Genomic DNA, 20,493 nt, shown 5'->3' with positions numbered 1-20,493 from the left:
TTAGTCTGACAGCCGTCTATTCCTCAACAGAACCACGTCGAGCTCGAACGCAGCGGCCTCGCTTATCACGCGTCACCGCACCATGTCGGACACCGCATCCTACCAGGCGCCCCACGCCCAGGGCGTGGCACAGAAGCGGCGAAAGATGACGGCTGGTGAGCTCTACGTGTACGTCGTCGCGTTCATGTGCGGTGTGTCCATGATGATGCCCATCAATGCCGTCTTCTCAGCACCCGGGTACATTATGGTGTACTACCGCTACGCCATGAAGAACCCGGACGCTGTCGCAACGCACACCAACTTCTGGAGTAACGTTTTGACCTACTACAACTTCATCGGACTGTTGACGAGTTTGATCATGGAGCCGCTGACGCTGCTGAGCTGGTTCCGTCGCATCCCGATAAAGCTGCGCCTATTTGGCGGCTTGATCATTCTGATCGTGGAGATCATCATGCTGATGGCGGTGCCTGCGGTTGGCACGAGCGAGGGCGGTGCCGTGGCGACCATCTGTTTAGCCGGCGTCATCGGCGGCTTCGGCAAAAGCATCTTCGAGTCCACGACGTACGGCATGTTCGGCGCCTTCCCCCCGAGCTTCACGTCGACCATGATGGGTGGTGTGGGCGTGTCTGGTGTCTTGACGTCGCTGCTGCAAGTCATCGTGAAGGCTGCGCTGCCCCACACGTTCGAGGGCGTGAAGATGCAGTCTTATATCTACTACGGCCTGGATGTGGGTATTCAGGGCCTGACCTTCGTTGCGCTGCTTCTGCTGCGCTTCAACAGCTTTGCTAATGACCACTTCGGTGATCTCGGCGCGGCGAGGAGTAAGGTGGACGCCGGCGACCGGAAGGCGGAGACGTCCCACCACCTTCAGACACACAATGGGGAGCCAGCGATAGGCGAGGTGCAGGCGGCCACCGTCGCCAAGGCTGTGGAGCCTGAGAACCCGGACGATTGCCAGGATGTAGCGGTGCAGAGAATGTCGCCGTGCGAGGTGGAGGGCCCGACCAGTAACGAGATCCTGGTTGCCACCGCGATCTTCAGCACGCTGCGCCACGTCAAGTGGATGTTTGTTGCTTGCGCCTTCAACTTCCTTGTCACTCTGTTCCTGTTTCCGATCATTATTATTGGGGCGTTCCCGGAGTCTAAGTGGTTTGCGACGATCATTGTGCTCATCTTCAACATCTTCGACGTGGTCGGCCGCTTCGCGCCGTCGTTCAAGTTTATGTGGCCCCGGTCGTACGAGAGGCGCTGGACTATCGTGGCGGCGTCCTTCGCGCGCGTCATATTTGTGCCGCTGTTGCTGCTGTACTCGTATCACTACATCCCGAGCGAGGCGTACGGCTACGTGATGCAGATCATCCTCGGCTTCTCGAACGGCTACGTGGGCTCGATGTCACTGGTGCTGGGCCCGCAGTCGAAGGGCATCAACGACGACGGCAAGCGGTTCGTTGCCGGCACGCTGATGGGTGTCTCTATCCTGGTCGGCGCCACGATTGGCAGCGGTTTCAGCATCATGACCCAGACGCTCCGTGAGCGCCACTGAGCTACGACGCAGCGCAGAGGCGCTTGGCAGACCACCCACCCCTGGTGGACGGTGGTGGGCTTACGTCGCGGCAGCAGGCGGGCCTGTGCGTGCTCCCTGCGGGTGCCCCGGGGAGGGAGGGGGGATCATTTGTGCGTGTGGGCGGCAATGATGGACTAAATCGCTTTTGCTGCCCCGTCCCCTCATCCCCCCCTTGCGCGTTCCCGGTGATGCTTTGGGCTACTCACCTGCCACGACTCCCTCCCCCCATTATCCTCTCCCTTGCCCTCCCCCATCATACAACTCGCAAGTTCGGCACTTTTTTGATTCACCCCCCACTCCCTCCCTGCCTCCCCCACTCCCTACCTGCTTTCCCCCCCTCCTCCCTCTTCCCCCTCGCCTCTTTCCACTGATCTGTTTTTACCTCTGATGAGAGTGGTGTGTAGTTGATATCTCCCTCTCTCAGATGACGCCCCCTTAACTGGAGTGCCGTGTTCCCTGGCCTCTTTCCCATCTCTTCAACCCCAAACATATCTTTGCTTGACTCCCCCCCCCCTCCCCCTTCTTTTCCCCACCGGATACAAATGGCAGTGTGTCTCTGTGTGTGTGTGTGTGTGTGTGTGCGTGTGTGCGCTTTCTGTTCCCCTGGTAGCCTATTTTGCACTCGAACCAAGGCGACTCCCGCGCGCCCCCTTCTCTTCTGCCTCATCCTCGGCGCTGGTGCCTTGCACACCGCAGCATATTCCTCTTGCCCAGCCCCCGGCGGGGCGGAAGGAAAGAAGGGCACGGGGCCTGAAAGAGGCAGTTGTAGGGGAAGCTCTAACTTGACTGTCTGTGTTGTCTGTGACTCATCAGATGTGGCGATGGTCTATTCCTCTCTGAGAGAGAGACGCCACGGGAAGGAAACAGTTTGGTGTCACATCCAGGCAGCGGAACGGCTCAAAACGAAGCGTAGCGATGCACACACACACGCACGCACACACAGTGTCCACCCCGCCCCTCTGCGGTCTCTGTTTTTTTTTTTGGCTCCGCAAGAAGTTGCACGGCTCTGTGCATGCATGCGCTTGCGCCTGCGAGTGTGTGTGTGTGTTTATCCAGAGAGATATACTCGTGTATCACTTTAGCTGGTCTTTTTTTTGGGGGGGTGATACATGTTTTTTCTAATATGGTCTCGCTTACGGTTTCTGTGTTGTCTGTGCAGACGATTCGCAGAATCAAATGAGTCCAACGCACAGGCGTGTGGGCGGGTGGAACACCGATGTGCTGTTAAAGGTTTACAGAAGACGCGGATGTGTGGATACGTCGCTCCGTGTACATGGAGGCCGAATCCCTCCCCCGCCGGTGCGCACGCTTCTTTATAACTCACCTGCGCGTACCATCTACAATGTGCATGGGATCCCCCTGTCGGATATCTCCGAGTAGACGCCTTCTAGATGTATCCTCTGGCTTTTGTGTCTGTGTGTGCGTACCGCCTCTGGTGTGACCACCCACCTACTCATATATATATGTGTGTGTGTGTGTGTTATAATAAGGCAGTGCTGGCTTTTCAATCGTGTGCTAACACCCGCCTGAAGGCAAACAAACAAACACACACAAAGGCTGTCCGTCTCTTGGACTTCTCTCCCTCCCCCCTCCACACACACGATCTGAAAAGCGCAGGGCGCTGCTCTTGTGGGACGGGATTCCATCGTGTGCCGCGTTGCTGACAAAGGCGTACACTCTGCGTGCTCAAGTCGCCCTACCGCCCCAGGCCGTGAGCCCACACACCTTTTCCGAGCTTCCCAGGCGTTGTGTCTTCTTCTTCAAGCCCCATGCCCTCCTCCTTCACCCGTCTCTCTCCCTTGCCCAGCGCTCACGTCTTAGTCTGACAGCCGTCTATTCCTCAACAGAACCACGTCGAGCTCGAACGCAGCGGCCTCGCTTATCACGCGTCACTGCACCATGTCGGACACCGCATCCTACCAGGCGCCCCACGCCCAGGGCGTGGCACAGAAGCGGCGAAAGATGACGGCTGGTGAGCTCTACGTGTACGTCGTCGCGTTCATGTGCGGTGTGTCCATGATGATGCCCATCAATGCCGTCTTCTCAGCACCCGGGTACATTATGGAGTACTACCGCTACGCCATGAAGAACCCGGACGCTGTCGCAACGCACACCAACTTCTGGAGTAACGTCATGACCTACTACAACCTCATCGGACTGTTGACGAGTTTGATCATGGAGCCGCTGACGCTGCTGAGCTGGTTCCGTCGCGTCCCGATAAAGCTGCGCCTGTTTGGCGGCTTGATCATTCTGATCGTGGAGATCATCGTGCTGATGGCGGTGCCTGCGGTTGGCACGAGCGAGGGCGGTGCCGTGGCGACCATCTGTTTAGCCGGCTTCATCGGCGGCTTCGGCAAAAGCATCTTCGAGTCCACGACGTACGGCATGTTCGGCGCCTTCCCCCCGAGCTTCACGTCGACCATGATGGGTGGTGTGGGCGTGTCTGGTGTCTTGACGTCGCTGCTGCAAGTCATCGTGAAGGCTGCGCTGCCCGACACGTTCGAGGGCGTGAAGACGCAGTCTTATATCTACTACGGCCTGGATGTGAGTATTCAGGGCCTGACCTTCGTTGCGCTGCTTCTGCTGCGCTTCAACAGCTTTGCTAATGACCACTTCGGTGATCTCGGCGCGGCGAGGAGTAAGGTGGACGCCGGCGACCGGAAGGTGGAGACGTCCCACTACCTTGAGACACACAATGGGGAGCCAGCGATAGGCGAGGTGCAGGCGGCCACCGTCGCCAAGGCTGTGGAGCCTGAGAACCCGGACGATTGCCAGGATGTAGCGGTGCAGAGAATGTCGCCGTGCGAGGTGGAGGGCCCGACCAGTAACGAGATCCTGGTTGCCACCGCGATCTTCAGCACACTGCGCCAAGTCAAGTGGATGTTTGTTGCTTGCGCCTTCAACTTCCTTGTCACTCTGTTCCTGTTTCCGAACATTGCTGTGGGGGTGTTCCCGGACTCTAAGTGGTTTGCGACGATCGCTGTGCTCATCTTCAACATCTTCGACGTGGTCGGCCGCTTCACGCCGTCGTTCAAGTTTATGTGGCCACGGTCGTACGAGAGGCGCTGGACTATCGTGGCGGCGTCCTTCGCGCGCGTCATATTCGTGCCGCTGTTGCTGCTGTACTCGTATCACTACATCCCGAGCGAGGCGTACGGCTACGTGATGCAGATCATCTTCGGCTTCTCGAACGGCTACGTGGGCTCGATGTCACTGGTGCTGGGCCCGCAGTCGAAGGGCATCAACGACGACGGCAAGCGGTTCGTTGCCGGCACGCTGATGGGTGTCTCTATCCTGGTCGGCGGCACGATTGGCAGCGTTTTCAGCATCATGACCCAGACGCTCCGTGAGCGCCACTGAGCTACGACGCAGCGCAGAGGCGCTTGGCAGACCACCCACCCCTGGTGGACGGTGGTGGGCTTACGTCGCGGCAGCAGGCGGGCCTGTGCGTGCTCCCTGCGGGTGCCCCGGGGAGGGAGGGGGGATCATTTGTGCGTGTGGGCGGCAATGATGGACTAAATCGCTTTTGCTGCCCCGTCCCCTCATCCCCCCTTGCGCGTTCCCGGTGATGCTTTGGGCTACTCACCTGCCACGACTCCCTCCCCCATTATCCTCTCCCTTGCCCTCCCCCATCATACAACTCGCAAGTTCGGCACTTTTTTGATTCACCCCCCACTCCCTCCCTGCCCCCCCCACTCCCTACCTGCCTTCCCTCCCCCTCCTCCTTCTTCCCCCTCGCCTCTTTTCGTTGATCTGTTTTTACCTCTGATGAGAGTGGTGTGTAGTTGATATCTCCCTCTCTCAGATGATGCCCCCTTTAACTGGAGTGCCGTGTTCCCTGGCTCCTCTCCCATCTCTTCACCCCCAAACATATCTTTGCTTGACTCCCCCCCCCTCCCCCTTCTTTTCCCCACCGAATACAAATGGCAGTGTGTCTGTGTGTGTGTGTGTGTGTGTGTGCGCGCGCTTTCTGTTCCCCTGGTAGCCTATTTTGCACTCGAACCAAGGCGACTCCCGCGCGCTCCCTTCTCTTCTGCCTCATCCTCGGCGCTGGTGCCTTGCACACCGCAGCATATTCCTCTTGCCCAGCCCCCGGCGGGGCGGAAGGAAAGAAGGGCACGGGGCCTGAAAGAGGCAGTTGTAGGGGAAGCTCTAACTTGACTGTCTGTGTTGTCTGTGACTCATCAGATGTGGCGATGGTCTATTCCTCTCTGAGAGAGAGACGCCACGGGAAGGAAACAGTTTGGTGTCACATCCAGGCAGCGGAGCGGCTCAAAACGAAGCGTAGCGATGCACACACACACGCACGCACACACAGTGTCCACCCCGCCCCTCCGCGGTCTCTATTTTTTTGTTTGGCTCCGCAAGAAGCTGCACGGCTCTGTGTATGCCTGCGCTTGCGCCTGCGAGTGTGTGTGTGTGTGTTTATCCAGAGAGATACACCCGTGTATCACTTTAGCTGGTCTTTTTTTCGGGGGGGGTGATACATGTTTTTTCTAATATGGTCTCGCTTACGGTTTCTGTGTTGTCTGTGCAGACGATTCGCAGAATCCAATGAGTCCAACGCACAGGCGTGTGGGCGGGTGGAACACCGATGTGCTGTTAAAGGTTCACAGAAGACGCGGATGTGTGGATACGTCGCTCCGTGCACATGGAGGCCGAATCCCTCACCCGCCGGTGCGCACGCTTCTTTATAACTCACCTGCGCGTACCATCTACAATGTGCATGGGATCCCCCTGTCGGATATCTCCGAGTAGACGCCTTCTAGATGTATCCTCTGGCTTTTGTGTCTGTGTGTGCGTACCGCCTCTGGTGTGACCACCCACCTACTCATATATATATATATATGTGTGTGTGTGTATGTTATAATAAGGCAGTGCTGGCTTTTCAATCGTGTGCTAACACCCGCCTGAAGGCAAACAAACACACACAAAAGCTGTCCGTCTCTTGGACTTCTCTCCCTCCCCCCTCCACACACACGATCTGAAAAGCGCAGGGCGCTGCTCTTGTGGGACGGGATTCCATCGTGTGCCGCGTTGCTGACAAAGGCGTACACTCTGCGTGCGCAAGTCGCCCTACCGCCCCAGGCCGTGAGCCCACACACCTTTTCCAAGCTTCCCAGGCGTTGTGTCTTCTTCTTCAAACCCCATGCCCTCCTCCTTCATCCGTCTCTCTCCCTTGCCCAGCGCTCACGTCTTAGTCTGACAGTCGTCTATTCCTCAACAGAACCACGTCGAGTTCGAACGCAGCGGCCTCGCTCATCATGCGTCACCGCACCATGTCGGACACCGCATCCTACCAGGCGCCCCACGCCCAGGGCGTGGCACAGAAGCGGCGAAAGATGACGGCTGGTGAGCTCTACGTGTACGTCGTCGCGTTCATGTGCGGTGTGTCCATAATGATGCCCATTGATACCGTCTTCTCAGCACCCGGGTACATTATGGAGTACTACCGCTACGCCATGAAGAACCCGGACGCTGTCGCAACGCACACCAACTTCTGGAGAAACGTCATGGCCTACCACAACCTCTTCGGACTGTTGACGAGTTTGATCATGGAGCCGCTGACGCTGCTGAGCTGGTTCCGTCGCGTCCCGATAAAGCTGCGCCTGTTTGGCGGCTTGATCATTCTGATCGTGGAGACCATCATGCTGATGGCGGTGCCTGCGGTTGGCACGAGCGAGGGCGGTGCCGTGGCGACCATCTGTTTAGCCGGCTTCATCGGCGGCTTCGGCAACAGCATCTTCGAGTCCACGACGTACGGCATGTTCAGCGCCTTCCCCCCGAGCTTCACGTCGACCATGATGGGTGGTGTGGGCGTGTCTGGTGTCTTGACGTCGCTGCTGCAAGTCATCGTGAAGGGTGCGCTGCCCGACACGTTCGAGGGCGTGAAGACGCAGTCTTATATCTACTACGGCATGGATGTGAGTATTCAGGGCCTGACCTTCGTTTCGCTGCTTCTGCTGCGCTTCAACAGCTTTGCTAATGACCACTTCGGTGATCTCGGCGCGGCGAGGAGTAAGGTGGACGCCGGCGACCGGAAGGTGGAGACGTCCCACTACCTTGAGACACACAATGGGGAGCCAGCGATAGGCGAGGTGCAGGCGGTCACTGTCGCCAAGGCTGTGGAGCCTGTGAACCCGGACGATTGCCAGGATGTAGCGGTGCAGAGAATGTCGCCGTGCGAGGTGGAGGGCCCGACCAGTAACGAGATCCTGGTTGCCACCGCGATCTTCAGCACGCTGCGCCACGTCAAGTGGATGTTTGTTGCTTGCGCCTTCAACTTCCTTGTCACTCTGTTCCTGTTTCCGGACATTGCCGTGGAGGTGTTCCCGGACTCTAAGTGGTTTGCGACTATCACTGTGCTCATCTTCAACATCTCCGACGCGGTCGGCCGCTTCGCGCCGTCGTTCAAGTTTATGTGGCCACGGTCGTACGAGAGGCGCTGGACTATCGTGGCGGCGTCCTTCGCGCGCGTCATATTCGTGCCGCTGTTGCTGCTGCACTCGTATCACTACATCCCGAGCGAGGCGTACGGCTACGTGATACAGATCATCTTCGGCTTCTCGAACGGCTACGTGGGCTCGATGTCACTGGTGCTGGGCCCGCAGTCGAAGGGCATCAACGACGACGGCAAGCGGTTCGTTGCCGGCACGCTGATGGGTGTCTCCATCCTGGTCGGCGGCACGATTGGCAGCGTTTTCAGCATCATGACCCAGACGCTCCGTGAGCGCCACTGAGCTACGACGCAGCGCAGAGGCGCTTGGCAGACCACCCACCCCTGGTGGACGGTGGTGGGCTTACGTCGCGGCAGCAGGCGGGCCTGTGCGTGCTCCCTGCGGGTGCCCCGGGGAGGGAGGGGGGATCATTTGTGCGTGTGGGCGGCAATGATGGACTAAATCGCTTTTGCTGCCCCGTCCCCTCATCCCCCCCCCCCCCTTGCGCGTTCCCGGTGATGCTTTGGGCTACTCACCTGCCACGACTCCCTCCCCCCATTATCCTCTCCCTTGCCCTCCCCCATCATACAACTCGCAAGTTCGGCACTTTTTTTGATTCACCCCCCACTCCCTCCCTGCCTCCCCCCCACTCCCTACCTGCTTTCCCCCCCTCCTCCCTCTTCCCCCTCGCCTCTTTCCACTGATCTGTTTTTACCTCTGATGAGAGTGGTGTGTAGTTGATATCTCCCTCTCTCAGATGACGCCCCCTTAACTGGAGTGCCGTGTTCCCTGGCCTCTTTCCCATCTCTTCAACCCCAAACATATCTTTGCTTGACTCCCCCCCCCCCTCCCCCTTCTTTTCCCCACCGGATACAAATGGCAGTGTGTCTCTGTGTGTGTGTGTGTGCGCGCGCTTTCTGTTCCCCTGGTAGCCTATTTTGCACTCGAACCAAGGCGATTCCCGCGCGCTCCCTTCTCTTCTGCCTCATCCTCGGCGCTGGTGCCTTGCACACCGCAGCATATTCCTCTTGCCCAGCCCCCGGCGGGGCGGAAGGAAAGAAGGGCACGGGGCCTGAAAGAGGCAGTTGTAGGGGAAGCTCTAACTTGACTGTCTGTGTTGTCTGTGACTCATCAGATGTGGCGATGGTCTATTCCTATCTGAGAGAGAGACGCCACGGGAAGGAAACAGTTTGGTGTCACATCCAGGCAGCGGAACGGCTCAAAACGAAGCGTAGCGATGCACACACACACGCACGCACACACAGTGTCCACCCCACCCCTCTGCAGTCTCTATTTTTTTTTTGGCTCCGCAAGAAGTTGCACGGCTCTGTGTATGCATGCGCTTGCGCCTGCGAGTGTGTGTGTGTGTTTATCCAGAGAGATACACTCGTGTATCACTTTAGCTGGTCTTTTTTTTGGGGGGGTGATACATGTTTTTTCTAATTTGGTCTCGCTTACGGTTTCTGTGTTGTCTGTGCAGACGATTCGCAGAATCCAATGAGTCCAACGCACAGGCGTGTGGGCGGGTGGAACACCGATGTGCTGTTAAAGGTTCACAGAAGACGCGGATGTGTGGATACGTCGCTCCGTGCACATGGAGGCCGAATCCCTCACCCGCCGGTGCGCACGCTTCTTTATAACTCACCTGCGCGTACCATCTACAATGTGCATGGGATCCCCCTGTCGCATATCTCCGAGTAGACGCCTTCTAGATGTATCCTCTGGCTTTTGTGTCTGTGTGTGCGTACCGCCTCTGGTGTGACCACCCACCTACTCATATATATATATATATATGTGTGTGTGTGTGTATGTTATAATAAGGCAGTGCTGGCTTTTCAATCGTGTGCTAACACCCGCCTGAAGGCAAACAAACAAACACACACAAAGGCTGTACGTCTCTTGGACTTCTCTCCCTCCCCCCTCCACACACACGATCTGAAGAGCGCAGGGCGCTGCTCTTGTGGGACGGGATTCCATCGTGTGCCGCGTTGCTGACAAAGGCGTACACTCTGCGTGCGCAAGTCGCCCTACCGCCCCAGGCCGTGAGCCCACACACCTTTTCCAAGCTTCCCAGGCGTTGTGTCTTCTTCTTCAAACCCCATGCCCTCCTCCTTCATCCGTCTCTCTCCCTTGCCCAGCGCTCACGTCTTAGTCTGACAGTCGTCTATTCCTCAACAGAACCACGTCGAGTTCGAACGCAGCGGCCTCGCTCATCACGCGTCACCGCACCATGTCGGACACCGCATCCTACCAGGCGCCCCACGCCCAGGGCGTGGCACAGAAGCGGCGAAAGATGACGGCTGGTGAGCTCTACGTGTACGTCGTCGCGTTCATGTGCGGTGTGTCCATGATGATGCCCATCAATGCCGTCTTCTCAGCACCCGGGTACATTATGGAGTACTACCGCTACGCCATGAAGAACCCGGACGCTGTCGCAACGCACACCAACTTCTGGAGAAACGTCATGACCTACTACGACCTCATCGGACTGTTGACGAGTTTGATCATGGAGCCGCTGACGCTGCTGAGCTGGTTCCGTCGCGTCCCGATAAAGCTGCGCCTGTTTGGCGGCTTGATCATTCTGATCGTGGAGATCATCATGCTGATGGCGGTGCCTGCGGTTGGCACGAGCGAGGGCGGTGCCGTGGCGACCATCTGTTTAGCCGGCTTCATCGGCGGCTTCGGCAAAAGCATCTTCGAGTCCACGACGTACGGCATGTTCAGCGCCTTCCCCCCGAGCTTCACGTCGACCATGATGGGTGGTGTGGGCGTGTCTGGTGTCTTGACGTCGCTGCTGCAAGTCATCGTGAAGGCTGCGCTGCCCCACACGTTCGAGGGCGTGAAGACGCAGTCTTATATCTACTACGGCATGGATGTGAGTATTCAGGGCCTGACCTTCGTTTCGCTGCTTCTGCTGCGCTTCAACAGCTTTGCTAATGACCACTTCGGTGATCTCGGCGCGGCGAGGAGTAAGGTGGACGCCGGCGACCGGAAGGTGGAGACGTCCCACTACCTTCAGAGACACAATGGGGAGCCAGCGATAGGCGAGGTGCAGGCGGCCACCGTCGCCAAGGCTGTGGAGCCTGAGAACCCGGACGATTGCCAGGATGTAGCGGTGCAGAGAATGTCGCCGTGCGAGGTGGAGGGCCCGACCAGTAACGAGATCCTGGTTGCCACCGCGATCTTCAGCACGCTGCGCCACGTCAAGTGGATGTTTGTTGCTTGCGCCTTCAACTTCCTTGTCACTCTATTCCTGTTTCCGAACATTTCTATTGGGGTGTTCCCGGACTCTAAGTGGTTTGCGACGATCATTGTGCTCATCTTCAACATCTTCGACGTGGTCGGCCGCTTTGCGCCGTCGTTCAAGTTTATGTGGCCACGGTCGTACGAGAGGCGCTGGACTATCGTGGCGGCGTCCTTCGCGCGCGTCATATTCGTGCCGCTGTTGCTGCTGTACTCGTATCACTACATCCCGAGCGAGGCGTACGGCTACGTGATGCAGATCATCTTCGGCTTCTCGAACGGCTACGTGGGCTCGATGTCACTGGTGCTGGGCCCGCAGTCGAAGGGCATCAACGACGACGGCAAGCGGTTCGTTGCCGGCACGCTGATGGGTGTCTCCATCCTGGTCGGCGGCACGATTGGCAGCGTTTTCAGCATCATGACCCAGACGCTCCGTGAGCGCCACTAAGCTACGACGCAGCGCAGAGGCGCTTGGCAGACCACCCACCCCTGGTGGACGGTGGTGGGCTTACGTCGCGGCAGCAGGCGGGCCTGTGCGTGCTCCCTGCGGGTGCCCCGGGGAGGGAGGGGGGATCATTTGTGCGTGTGGGCGGCAATGTCGGTGTTGGGCAGGCGGATGACTTGAAAGGCCTGCCCCGTGTTTTGTTTGCTTCTCTACAACGTTCCTCTGGAAAGGTTCGAGGTGTCGCTGGACATGCACAGCGCTCCCACACCCGTTGTCTGCGTGTCCGATTTACTACCGTTATGGATCTGTGCTCCGCGGTTGCTGTGGACCGTTTTTTTTTTTTTCACGAAGCTCTTTGCTTCCGTCCTGCTTCCGACTCGAAACGTTTGCTGTTTATGTTCTATCTCATCTCTTTTTTTTTTTTGTAACACCGATTAGCTTCAGTTCTCAACGAAGCGGCGACAGCTGTCGGTCTCGCTGGTCTGTTTTCTTGTGGGTGCAACTGCTCCATATTGATCCAGGGGCCACAAGTACGCAAGATATCAAGTAGATATGCATATATGTGTATATATGTGTGCGCGGAGGTGGAGGGTTGGGGGGGGGGGGGGGGGGGTCAACCTCCTGTTCTCCCCAGATATTTTTGCCCCCCCCCCTTCCCCCCGCTTTCTATCCCTCCTGGCAGGTGTTCTCCTCCGCGCTGCCGTCATGATTGAGAAATTGTGGTGATGTGAGTCTTTGGAGCGCGGAGAGCAGGGCAAGGCAGGAAGGGGGCTGAGGAGGGTGTCGGGAGCTTGCGGGAGCGAAGCGTGGGACACATTGTTGTGAGTCCAGCAGTTCGCACGCCACCGGTCTCTGCGTGCGATGGTTCTGTCTGGATGATCTGTGCGGGGGCGGGATGTCGTTCCCGTATTTCCCTGTTCCACAGCGTTTGTTGCATGTATCCCGTCTCTCTCGACGTGCCTTGCCGCACGTCTCCCGGTGCTGCTATGTCACGACATACCACCGCAGAAATGTAACTCCAGTGACGGTCAGATCACGTCGGGGATCCTCCCCCCTCCCTCCCTCTCTCTCTCTCTCTCTCTCTTGGGTCCTCCTCCGCCTGCGCTTGCTTGTGCCTTTATCTGAACGCGCACGTTTGATTTCTCTACAACTAGGTGGCGTACTTGCCTACCCCACCCACCCACCCACCCACCCCAGCACTGGTGCGGGGGGCCACCCTCAAAGTCGTCTCCGTCACATTGGTCGTCATGTGTGAAACACGCCAGTACCTGCGAGGTTATACACTTGACACACACAGACGAAGATACTTACACACACATATATAGATATATATATATATATTGAAGCGTACAGGTAACCCACCGCCCTCTCTTTTTACCCCTCCCCCTCCCCTCCCCCCCTCCCTTGCAGTTGCGTATCGATTTTTGCTAGCCTCGCCGTTGGAAACACCACCGTCACTTCTGCACCGGATCTTTCAATATCACTGGCGCCGAACGCAGACACACACACACACACACACACACAATTATGTTTCCCGGTCTCCCGCCCGCATTCCCCAACCGGGAATGGCGTAGCGTGGAGGACATCTTCCACCGGGGAACACCATCTGGCTTAATTGGATCGAGCTCTAGTGCCTCGACCGCGGCCGAGGCGTGGATGCAGAAGGAGATTGGGCACTACGAAGCGAATTACACGACGGTGGAGGATCTGAACGTATGTGTGACCACCTTTAATGTTGGATGCAAGAAGCCCACACTACCGCTGACGAGCCTTGTTTGTCTTACCAGTAGAGGTGACGGCGATGAAGGTACACCGGCGCGTCCTACAGACCTCATTGTGGTTGGCCTGCAGGAGGTGGATATGAGCGCAGCGGCTCTTTTCAAACAGGAGACAGAGGCCTCGGCACCGTGGATAGTGGGGCTGAATGCAGCCATCGGCGCCGACAGTAGCAACACCACCACCACATCATCCTTGCCTGGGGGCACGGAGGCTTCCCCGTACTACGCCTTTCCGCCAAAGCAGCTTGTAGGCTTGCTTTTGTGCGTGTTTATCCGTCGGCCGCTGCTGTCAGCCGTGACGGAGTTTTCCGTTGCGACGGTGGCCACTGGTGCACTGGGTACAATGGGCAACAAGGGTGCTGTCGGTCTGCATCTCGTTCTGCACCGCACGTCATTTTGCATCTTGACGGCCCACTTGGCGGCTGGGCAGCTCAACGTCTCCAAGCGTAATGATGATATCAACACCATCTTCAAGAGCATGGACTTCAACGCGGCCCGTCGCGCCGAGATGCAGATGAACGCGAATCTATCAAGGGATGAACTTGCCTTTGCTGAGCTCTGTCCTCGTGACCACGACGTCATTATTGTTGCCGGGGACCTGAACTACCGTCTCGGACTCCCATACGAAACAGCTGTACAGTTGGCGAAGGCTGGGCGATTCGGCGATCTCCTGCAGTACGACCAGTTGACCCAAGAAATGCAGAACCCGCACACACCGTGGATGAACTTTATTCCCTTCACACCGACGCACATGCCCACCTACCGCTTCGACCTTGGCACCGACGTCTACGACACCAGCGAGAAGCGCCGCATACCCAGCTACACAGATCGCATATGTGTGTGGTCGCGTCGCAAGTCGATGGAGTCCCGCATTCGACTGGACCGACTTTCCGCCATCATGGACGTGCGCAGCAGCGATCACAAGCCTGTGCAGGCGCTGGCTCGGTTCCCGGTGTGTGTGGAAGTGAAAGCGCGGAAGGCACAGGTGATGTCGTCGCTGCGGCAAAAAATAACCACGCTGGGCTTAGCGCAAGCGTCGAGTGCGAGGATAACGCTGAGCACGTCGAGGTTGAACTTCCAGGGGCAAAGCTTCCACCACTGCGGAACGCAGGAGACGGTCACCGTACAGAACAACGGGGACTGCGTCGCTGTCGTGAGAGTGGTGCGGCAGCTTGAGGGGGACTACTCAGAGGGAACCTGGCTGCGCGCCACCCCGCAAGAACTTGCCATTCTTCCGGGAGAGTCTGGGGATGTCATCATCGAGACGGTCATTAACCCGCGCTGCATGTTGTGGTTGGCCACTTGGCGCCCGTACCAGGGCCGCAGTCGTGTTGGCCTCAACTCTGTCTTGCTGTTCTGCTGTCGCAACGGCCCGGTGCAGGCCGTGGAATGCCTGTGTGTGCTGAGCCCGAGTGTCTTTGGTAATGGACTGGATAGCATTGCCCTCCTCCAGGATAAGCCATGCATCGAGGCATACGCGGAGAAAGCAGATTTTGAGGAGGTGGTGCGGCGGGTGCGGCCGCATGTGCCGAAGGAACTTTGGTACCTCGCACATGTTATCGCGCAGCACCCACACGAGGCAGGCCTTTTCACACGCTCCACCAACAAGGAGGTGTGTGGCCACATTATGGAGCTGCTCGACACGACCAACGCACCGCTCCCCTCGGACACAGACGCGCATTGTGCAGCAGAGTGTCTTCTAGCCTTTCTGAGCGGCTTGGTGGAGCCGGTAGTGCCTTTCGAGCATTACGCTGCGGCTCTCGCTGCGGGACGAGCCAAGGGCAAAGCCCCGCTGCAGTTTGTGCGTCAGTTGCCGACGATGCACGCGAACGTGTGGTTGTACGTCCTGTCCTTGTTGAACTTCCTGTTGAGACCGGTGCATAGCCGCGACAATGGACTTGACGCGAACCTCCTGGCCCACATATTCAGCGCAATCCTCATTGTCCGTCCTATCGAGGCGCAGGGAGCCATCCCGCTTCTGCTGCAGCAGGGCGGCGGTGTCGATCAACAGATGCGGCAACGGCTACAGCAGGAAAGCGACGACGCCAAAGCACTTGTAGAGTACTTTCTCAGTACTCCACCAAGTATGTTGGCCGGTGTGGAGTAGTGCAGCGAAGGTGCGAATTGGAGGGAGAGCACTTGACACACACACACACACGCACACGCACACGCACGCACCACCACCACCACCACATGACAATTGATGTGGAACTCATGTTTGACACCGGTGTGGTCAAGGGGCAGCTTCGTGTATGTGGTTGTGCGACAGAGATTCTCTCTTGATTACCTCCGCTCCCCAAACAACAAAAAAAAGAAGGGGGCAATTTTTTTTCCCTTTCTGTCGCCTCTGATTGAACATCTCCGAGCTTCCCCCCCCCCCCCCCACGCCAAATATGTCGCCGTCGTGCTGGCGTGGATGTCTCGCTCCGTGTGTTCGAGTGCGTCTTTCACGCGGTGACGCGGTGTTCTCATCTGGGGATTGCCTTAGCCACCTTGAAACCTCCTCTCTCGCGGAGTATACCATGGCCAACTGTTGTACGTGGTGAGTCACATGCTCACCTCTGCCGTCTCGGGGGGTGGGTGGGGGTCTCCCCCCCCCCTTTCTTTCCCGCCAACCGAAACCCTCTTTTTTTTTCCTGGCACTCCTCTTTTGTTACCTGGGGTCTCTGAAGAAGATTGTTCGCTGGAAACGTCGGTCATTCAACTCCACCCCTCTCGTTGTCTTGCTCGTTTGGTTGCCTTTGACGATCACGGGATCGCGGAGCGTGTGTTCGGACTCGCTGTCACGTCAACGTATGTCTCAAAGGACACACGCACGCACGCACGCGCGAAAAGGGGGAAAGGGAAGGAAGGGGGAGGCAGAGAGGGAACCGAATCGCTAGGGATGCGCCAGAAGCTTGTTTGTGCAGTGCGCGCAACGGTATCACCTCGCCCTGGTTGATGCCACACTTCGGGGCTTCTCCCTCACCCTCATCTGGTGCTGCTGGCGCATGCCGCTGCTGTCTGTGTGCGTGTGGGCAGGGGGGGGGAGGCAGTGTGTGTAGTAGAGCATTTACTCCCCGCCCGCCCGCCCGCCCCCCCCCTTCAACGCACACAAGCACACATCCGCTTCCTCAAATGTTTGGCTTACTCTGTCACAACTGTCCTTCCACGTCCCCCCCCCTCCCCTCTCTCTACGGTTGAATGCATTTGTCTGATCCCCCCCGCCCCCACACCACACCACACACCACACACATTTACGCTGACGATCGCCACGAATCACCTCTCACACTTTTGGTGTTGACTTACGGGCCCCGGACCTCTTTTTATTTTTGATGTTATTTCGGGTTGTTGGCTCTCCCATCTTCCTCCCCCCCCCCTCGTGTGCACCAATCTGACTAGTCATCTATTCCTTCCCGTTGCCCCTCCTTCCGCTCCGCTCCACTCGTACTCCGCAAACTCTTCACCATGTCCACCAAGTACCTCGCCGCGTACGCTCTGGCCTCTCTGAGCAAGGCATCCCCGTCCCAGGCGGACGTGGAGTCCATCTGCAAGGCCGTCAACATCGATGTCGACCGGGACACCCTCGCATTCGTGATGGAGAGCATTGCTGGACGTGATGTGGCCACACTGGTGTCTGAGGGTGCCGCGAAGATGAGCGCGATGCCGGCAGCCAGCTCTGGTGCCGCTGCTGGTGGCGCTGCTGCTGCCTCCGGTGCTGCGGCCCCCGCGGCGGCGGCGGCGAAGAAGGAGGAGCCTGAGGAAGAGGCCGACGACGACATGGGCTTTGGTCTGTTTGACTAAAGCGGGTGGCTGTGTCAAGATTTTTTTTTGCGGGGAGTAAAAGGGGAAAAGAGTCTTGTGCTTGAGTGCTGCAGCTGTCTTGTAGCGTGGACGGGCTTGCCTCCTGTCAGTCTCCCTTGCCTCAGAAACAGAAGCACACAGAAATCACTCGCGATCACCACCACCGTGAGAGCGTCGCGTCTGTTTGTCTTGTGGACGAGTCTCGACTCTGACCGCGCGCACATCCGCTTCTCCCTCCCTCCCCCTCCCTTGCCTAGTGTTTTTGTTAAGAGAAAAGCCCTCAAATAGTGGCTGGCTTAGTGACAGTTTTGCAGACGACGATGTGTGTGTGTGTGTGTGCATGTGTTTGTGTGTGTGTGTGTGTGTGCATGGTGATGGTACTCAGAACAGAGCCGCTAATTCCCGTCAAGGCGACGTGTCACACACACACACACACACACGCGCGCGCATATGCAAAACACACATTCGCAGACTTTCGCCGATCGGCAGTGTTTTGTTTTTTGGGTTGTAGGCGGGCTGATGTTTCTGCGATAAAATGGAGACGGAGTGACAGCGAAAGAGAGGAGGAGCAGGAGGAAAGAGGAGAGAGACCGGTGACACTTCCTGAGAGGAGTGGGAGCGTGATGGTGATAGCAACAGAGGAAGGTGGTGAGCAGACACACGCGTGTGTCTATGCCCCTTCCCTTCCCTCTTCCACCGCTCCTAGCTCTCTCTCTCTCTCTCTGGGTGCATCTGGGCAACCCTTGGACCAACTCGATGCAATGCTGAATCTCTTTTTGTAGTTCGTGCAGCACCGGTCGAACGGATCCCTCGCCTCATCTGTTATCTGGCCCCCCACCCAACCCAACCCCCTCGCTCCCATCACTGGACCACGTGTATATATATATATATATATATATACAGCACCATGTTTGTCTGCATGCGCTTGTGTGTGAGTTCCTACAACGTCTTTGTTCCACCCCTCACCTCCCTCTCCATCTCTCATACAAATGCACACACATACACACTTCCCCCTTCCTCTCGTGTGCTCAATGCACTCACGTCGATCACACAACGCATATATGCACGTGCGCCGACGGCCATATTTGCATTCATCTGTTCGTGTATAAATACGTACACACCCAACCCGGCATTGTGGCTCGACTTGGCCGACAGCATTCCGCTCCGCTCCACTCCACTCGTACTCCGCAAACTCTTCACCATGTCCACCAAGTACCTCGCCGCGTACGCTCTGGCCTCTCTGAGCAAGGCATCCCCGTCCCAGGCGGACGTGGAGTCCATCTGCAAGGCCGTCAACATCGATGTCGACCGGGACACCCTCGCATTCGTGATGGAGAGCATTGCTGGACGTGATGTGGCCACACTGGTGTCTGAGGGTGCCGCGAAGATGAGCGCGATGCCGGCGGCCAGCTCTGGTGCCGCTGCTGGTGGCGCTGCTGCTGCCTCCGGTGCTGCGGCCCCCGCGGCGGCGGCGGCGAAGAAGGAGGAGCCTGAGGAAGAGGCCGACGACGACATGGGCTTCGGTCTGTTTGACTAAATCTACTCGTCATGAACTGCGTCGTGTGACACAACAGCCTTCCCCCTTCCCCCCCTCCCCCTTCCTCTTTCCTTCTCCTGTAGCGCGCGCGCTCTCGGACGTCGCAGAGGTGAAAAAAAGAATCTCTCGTGGTTGCAGGAATGAAGAGTTGTGGGGCGTTCAAGTGAAACGTGAGCTCTGCGCAAGGTAGAAGGTTCAGCAAAGCTGCACGGTTACACTCACATACATTTCTGTGTGCGTGCAATGTGTGGGGAGACGAGCACGGGGCGACGAACAAGAAGGGGGGGGGGAGAGGCCGGGGGGGGCGGCACAGGCACGGGAGGGATCGGCCGGCAATGAGACGCCCCTTCTATTTCCTTGGACTCTCTCGTTGCCACCATGACCGTCGTCGTCGTCGTCGTCGTCGTCGTGTGGGCTTTTCCACGTTTTCTCATTTGTGATTTTGTTGTCTTCATTTCAAAAAAAAAAAAGAAAAAACAGCCAAACACATCAAAACATTACAAAGCGCACCCTTCAAACGACGGATGTGTGAGGTGGCGATGGTGATCAGGGGGGGAGGGAGGGAGGGAGGGGGGGGGACACAAACCCGCCGTGACCGCCTACCCCGACCCACCCTGAGCATACACACACATACTGACATATGTATATTGTAGAGATATACACCAAGCGATTCACTGGCCTACACATTTTCTTCCTCACCTCTTACCCGCTCGTTTTATTTTGCGTCTTGGCTGTCATCGCATCTGCATTTCCAACTCCCCCACCCCCCCCACACACACACACACAGTGTGACAAAAATAGACGCCTTCGCCCACGAATAAAGCTCCCAAACGAAGGACCTCATAAGGGATTACACAAGGGAGCAGTGAAACGTGCTGCACAATTCAGTTTTTTTTTCCATTCACCTCCCCCCCCCCCCCCCCCCTCCCCCCCTCCCTCCCTTCTTGTGCTTCTTGTATTTCACGCCGATTGCGGTTATTCGCCCTCCAGCGCCCCCCTCGCGCGGTCCTATATATATATATATAAAGCAAAAAAAAGGTGGGAGTGTAGGGGATGGAAAAGGGGGAGAGAGGGGCTCAGTAAAATTGTTGCCACCGCGCAGAGTAGAACCCGTGGTTGTGTATGAAGGGGGGGGTGTTTATTTATATATATATATAGAGATATAGGACTCCGAGGGAGGGTGAAGGCGAGTTTGCGGTGCTTTGTCATCAGGGGGTTGCTTTGACTGCGCCCGTCTACGCGTTTCTCTGAGTCTTTCCCCACACGCCGGCCCATTTTCCCACATCCTCACCCTTACTTTTCTGTTTGTGTGCGTCTTTTCATGCTTTCAAGAGGCATTGCAGAGACGCACACGTAACCACCACCGCCATCCCTCCATTGTATCACCTGTTGCTCGTCACGCGCTCCTCTCGTCGTTTTTGAAGCGCTCATGTATACGTGTATATATTTGCACTACCTCCACCTCCCCATCCTTTCCCCTCTCACCCTCCCCACCCCCTCCCCATTCGTCAACGGCACTCACTCACTCTGCTGGCCGTTAGCTGTGTCGTGTGCGTGTGTGACGTAATCGCGGAATTTTTTTTTTTGGTGGGGGAGGTGAGGGGGGGGAGGAGGAGTCTTTCTCATCCCTTTGTGTGGAAGTATCGAATTCTTCCGAAGAGGCCTTTTTTTTGTCTGTCTGTTGCAATACATTTTCTGCGTGGCTG

At 57.4% G+C, this 20,493-nt stretch overlaps 4 protein-coding genes across 4 annotated transcripts; all 4 read left to right on the top strand.

Annotated features, from left to right (window-relative positions):
* Positions 1 to 3,463: 3,463 nt before the first annotated feature.
* Positions 3,464 to 4,924, top strand: JKF63_06154 (uncharacterized protein; the record flags this gene model as incomplete). The annotated part of the gene is made up of 1 exon (XM_067902105.1): positions 3,464 to 4,924. One exon carries the CDS (start codon positions 3,464 to 3,466, stop codon positions 4,922 to 4,924), a length of 1,461 nt encoding a protein of 486 aa, XP_067758452.1.
* An 8,292-nt stretch (positions 4,925 to 13,216) lies between these two features.
* Positions 13,217 to 15,574, top strand: JKF63_06153 (uncharacterized protein; the record flags this gene model as incomplete). The annotated part of the gene is made up of 1 exon (XM_067902104.1): positions 13,217 to 15,574. One exon carries the CDS (start codon positions 13,217 to 13,219, stop codon positions 15,572 to 15,574), a length of 2,358 nt encoding a protein of 785 aa, XP_067758451.1.
* A 1,340-nt stretch (positions 15,575 to 16,914) lies between these two features.
* Positions 16,915 to 17,250, top strand: JKF63_06152 (uncharacterized protein; the record flags this gene model as incomplete). Its single annotated transcript, XM_067902103.1, has 1 exon — positions 16,915 to 17,250. The coding sequence occupies one exon, from the start codon at positions 16,915 to 16,917 to the stop codon at positions 17,248 to 17,250; it is 336 nt and encodes a 111-aa protein (XP_067758450.1).
* A 1,201-nt stretch (positions 17,251 to 18,451) lies between these two features.
* JKF63_06151 (uncharacterized protein) lies at positions 18,452 to 18,787 on the top strand (the record flags this gene model as incomplete). The annotated part of the gene is made up of 1 exon (XM_067902102.1): positions 18,452 to 18,787. The coding sequence occupies one exon, from the start codon at positions 18,452 to 18,454 to the stop codon at positions 18,785 to 18,787; it is 336 nt and encodes a 111-aa protein (XP_067758449.1).
* Between the last annotated feature and the right edge of the window lie 1,706 nt (positions 18,788 to 20,493).

The sequence above is a fragment of the Porcisia hertigi genome, chromosome 15, assembly GCF_017918235.1.
Source record: "Porcisia hertigi strain C119 chromosome 15, whole genome shotgun sequence".
Lineage (NCBI taxonomy): Eukaryota > Euglenozoa > Kinetoplastea > Trypanosomatida > Trypanosomatidae > Porcisia > Porcisia hertigi.
Note: the sequence above shows the minus strand (reverse complement) of the source record. Positions and strands in the feature narration are given on the sequence as shown.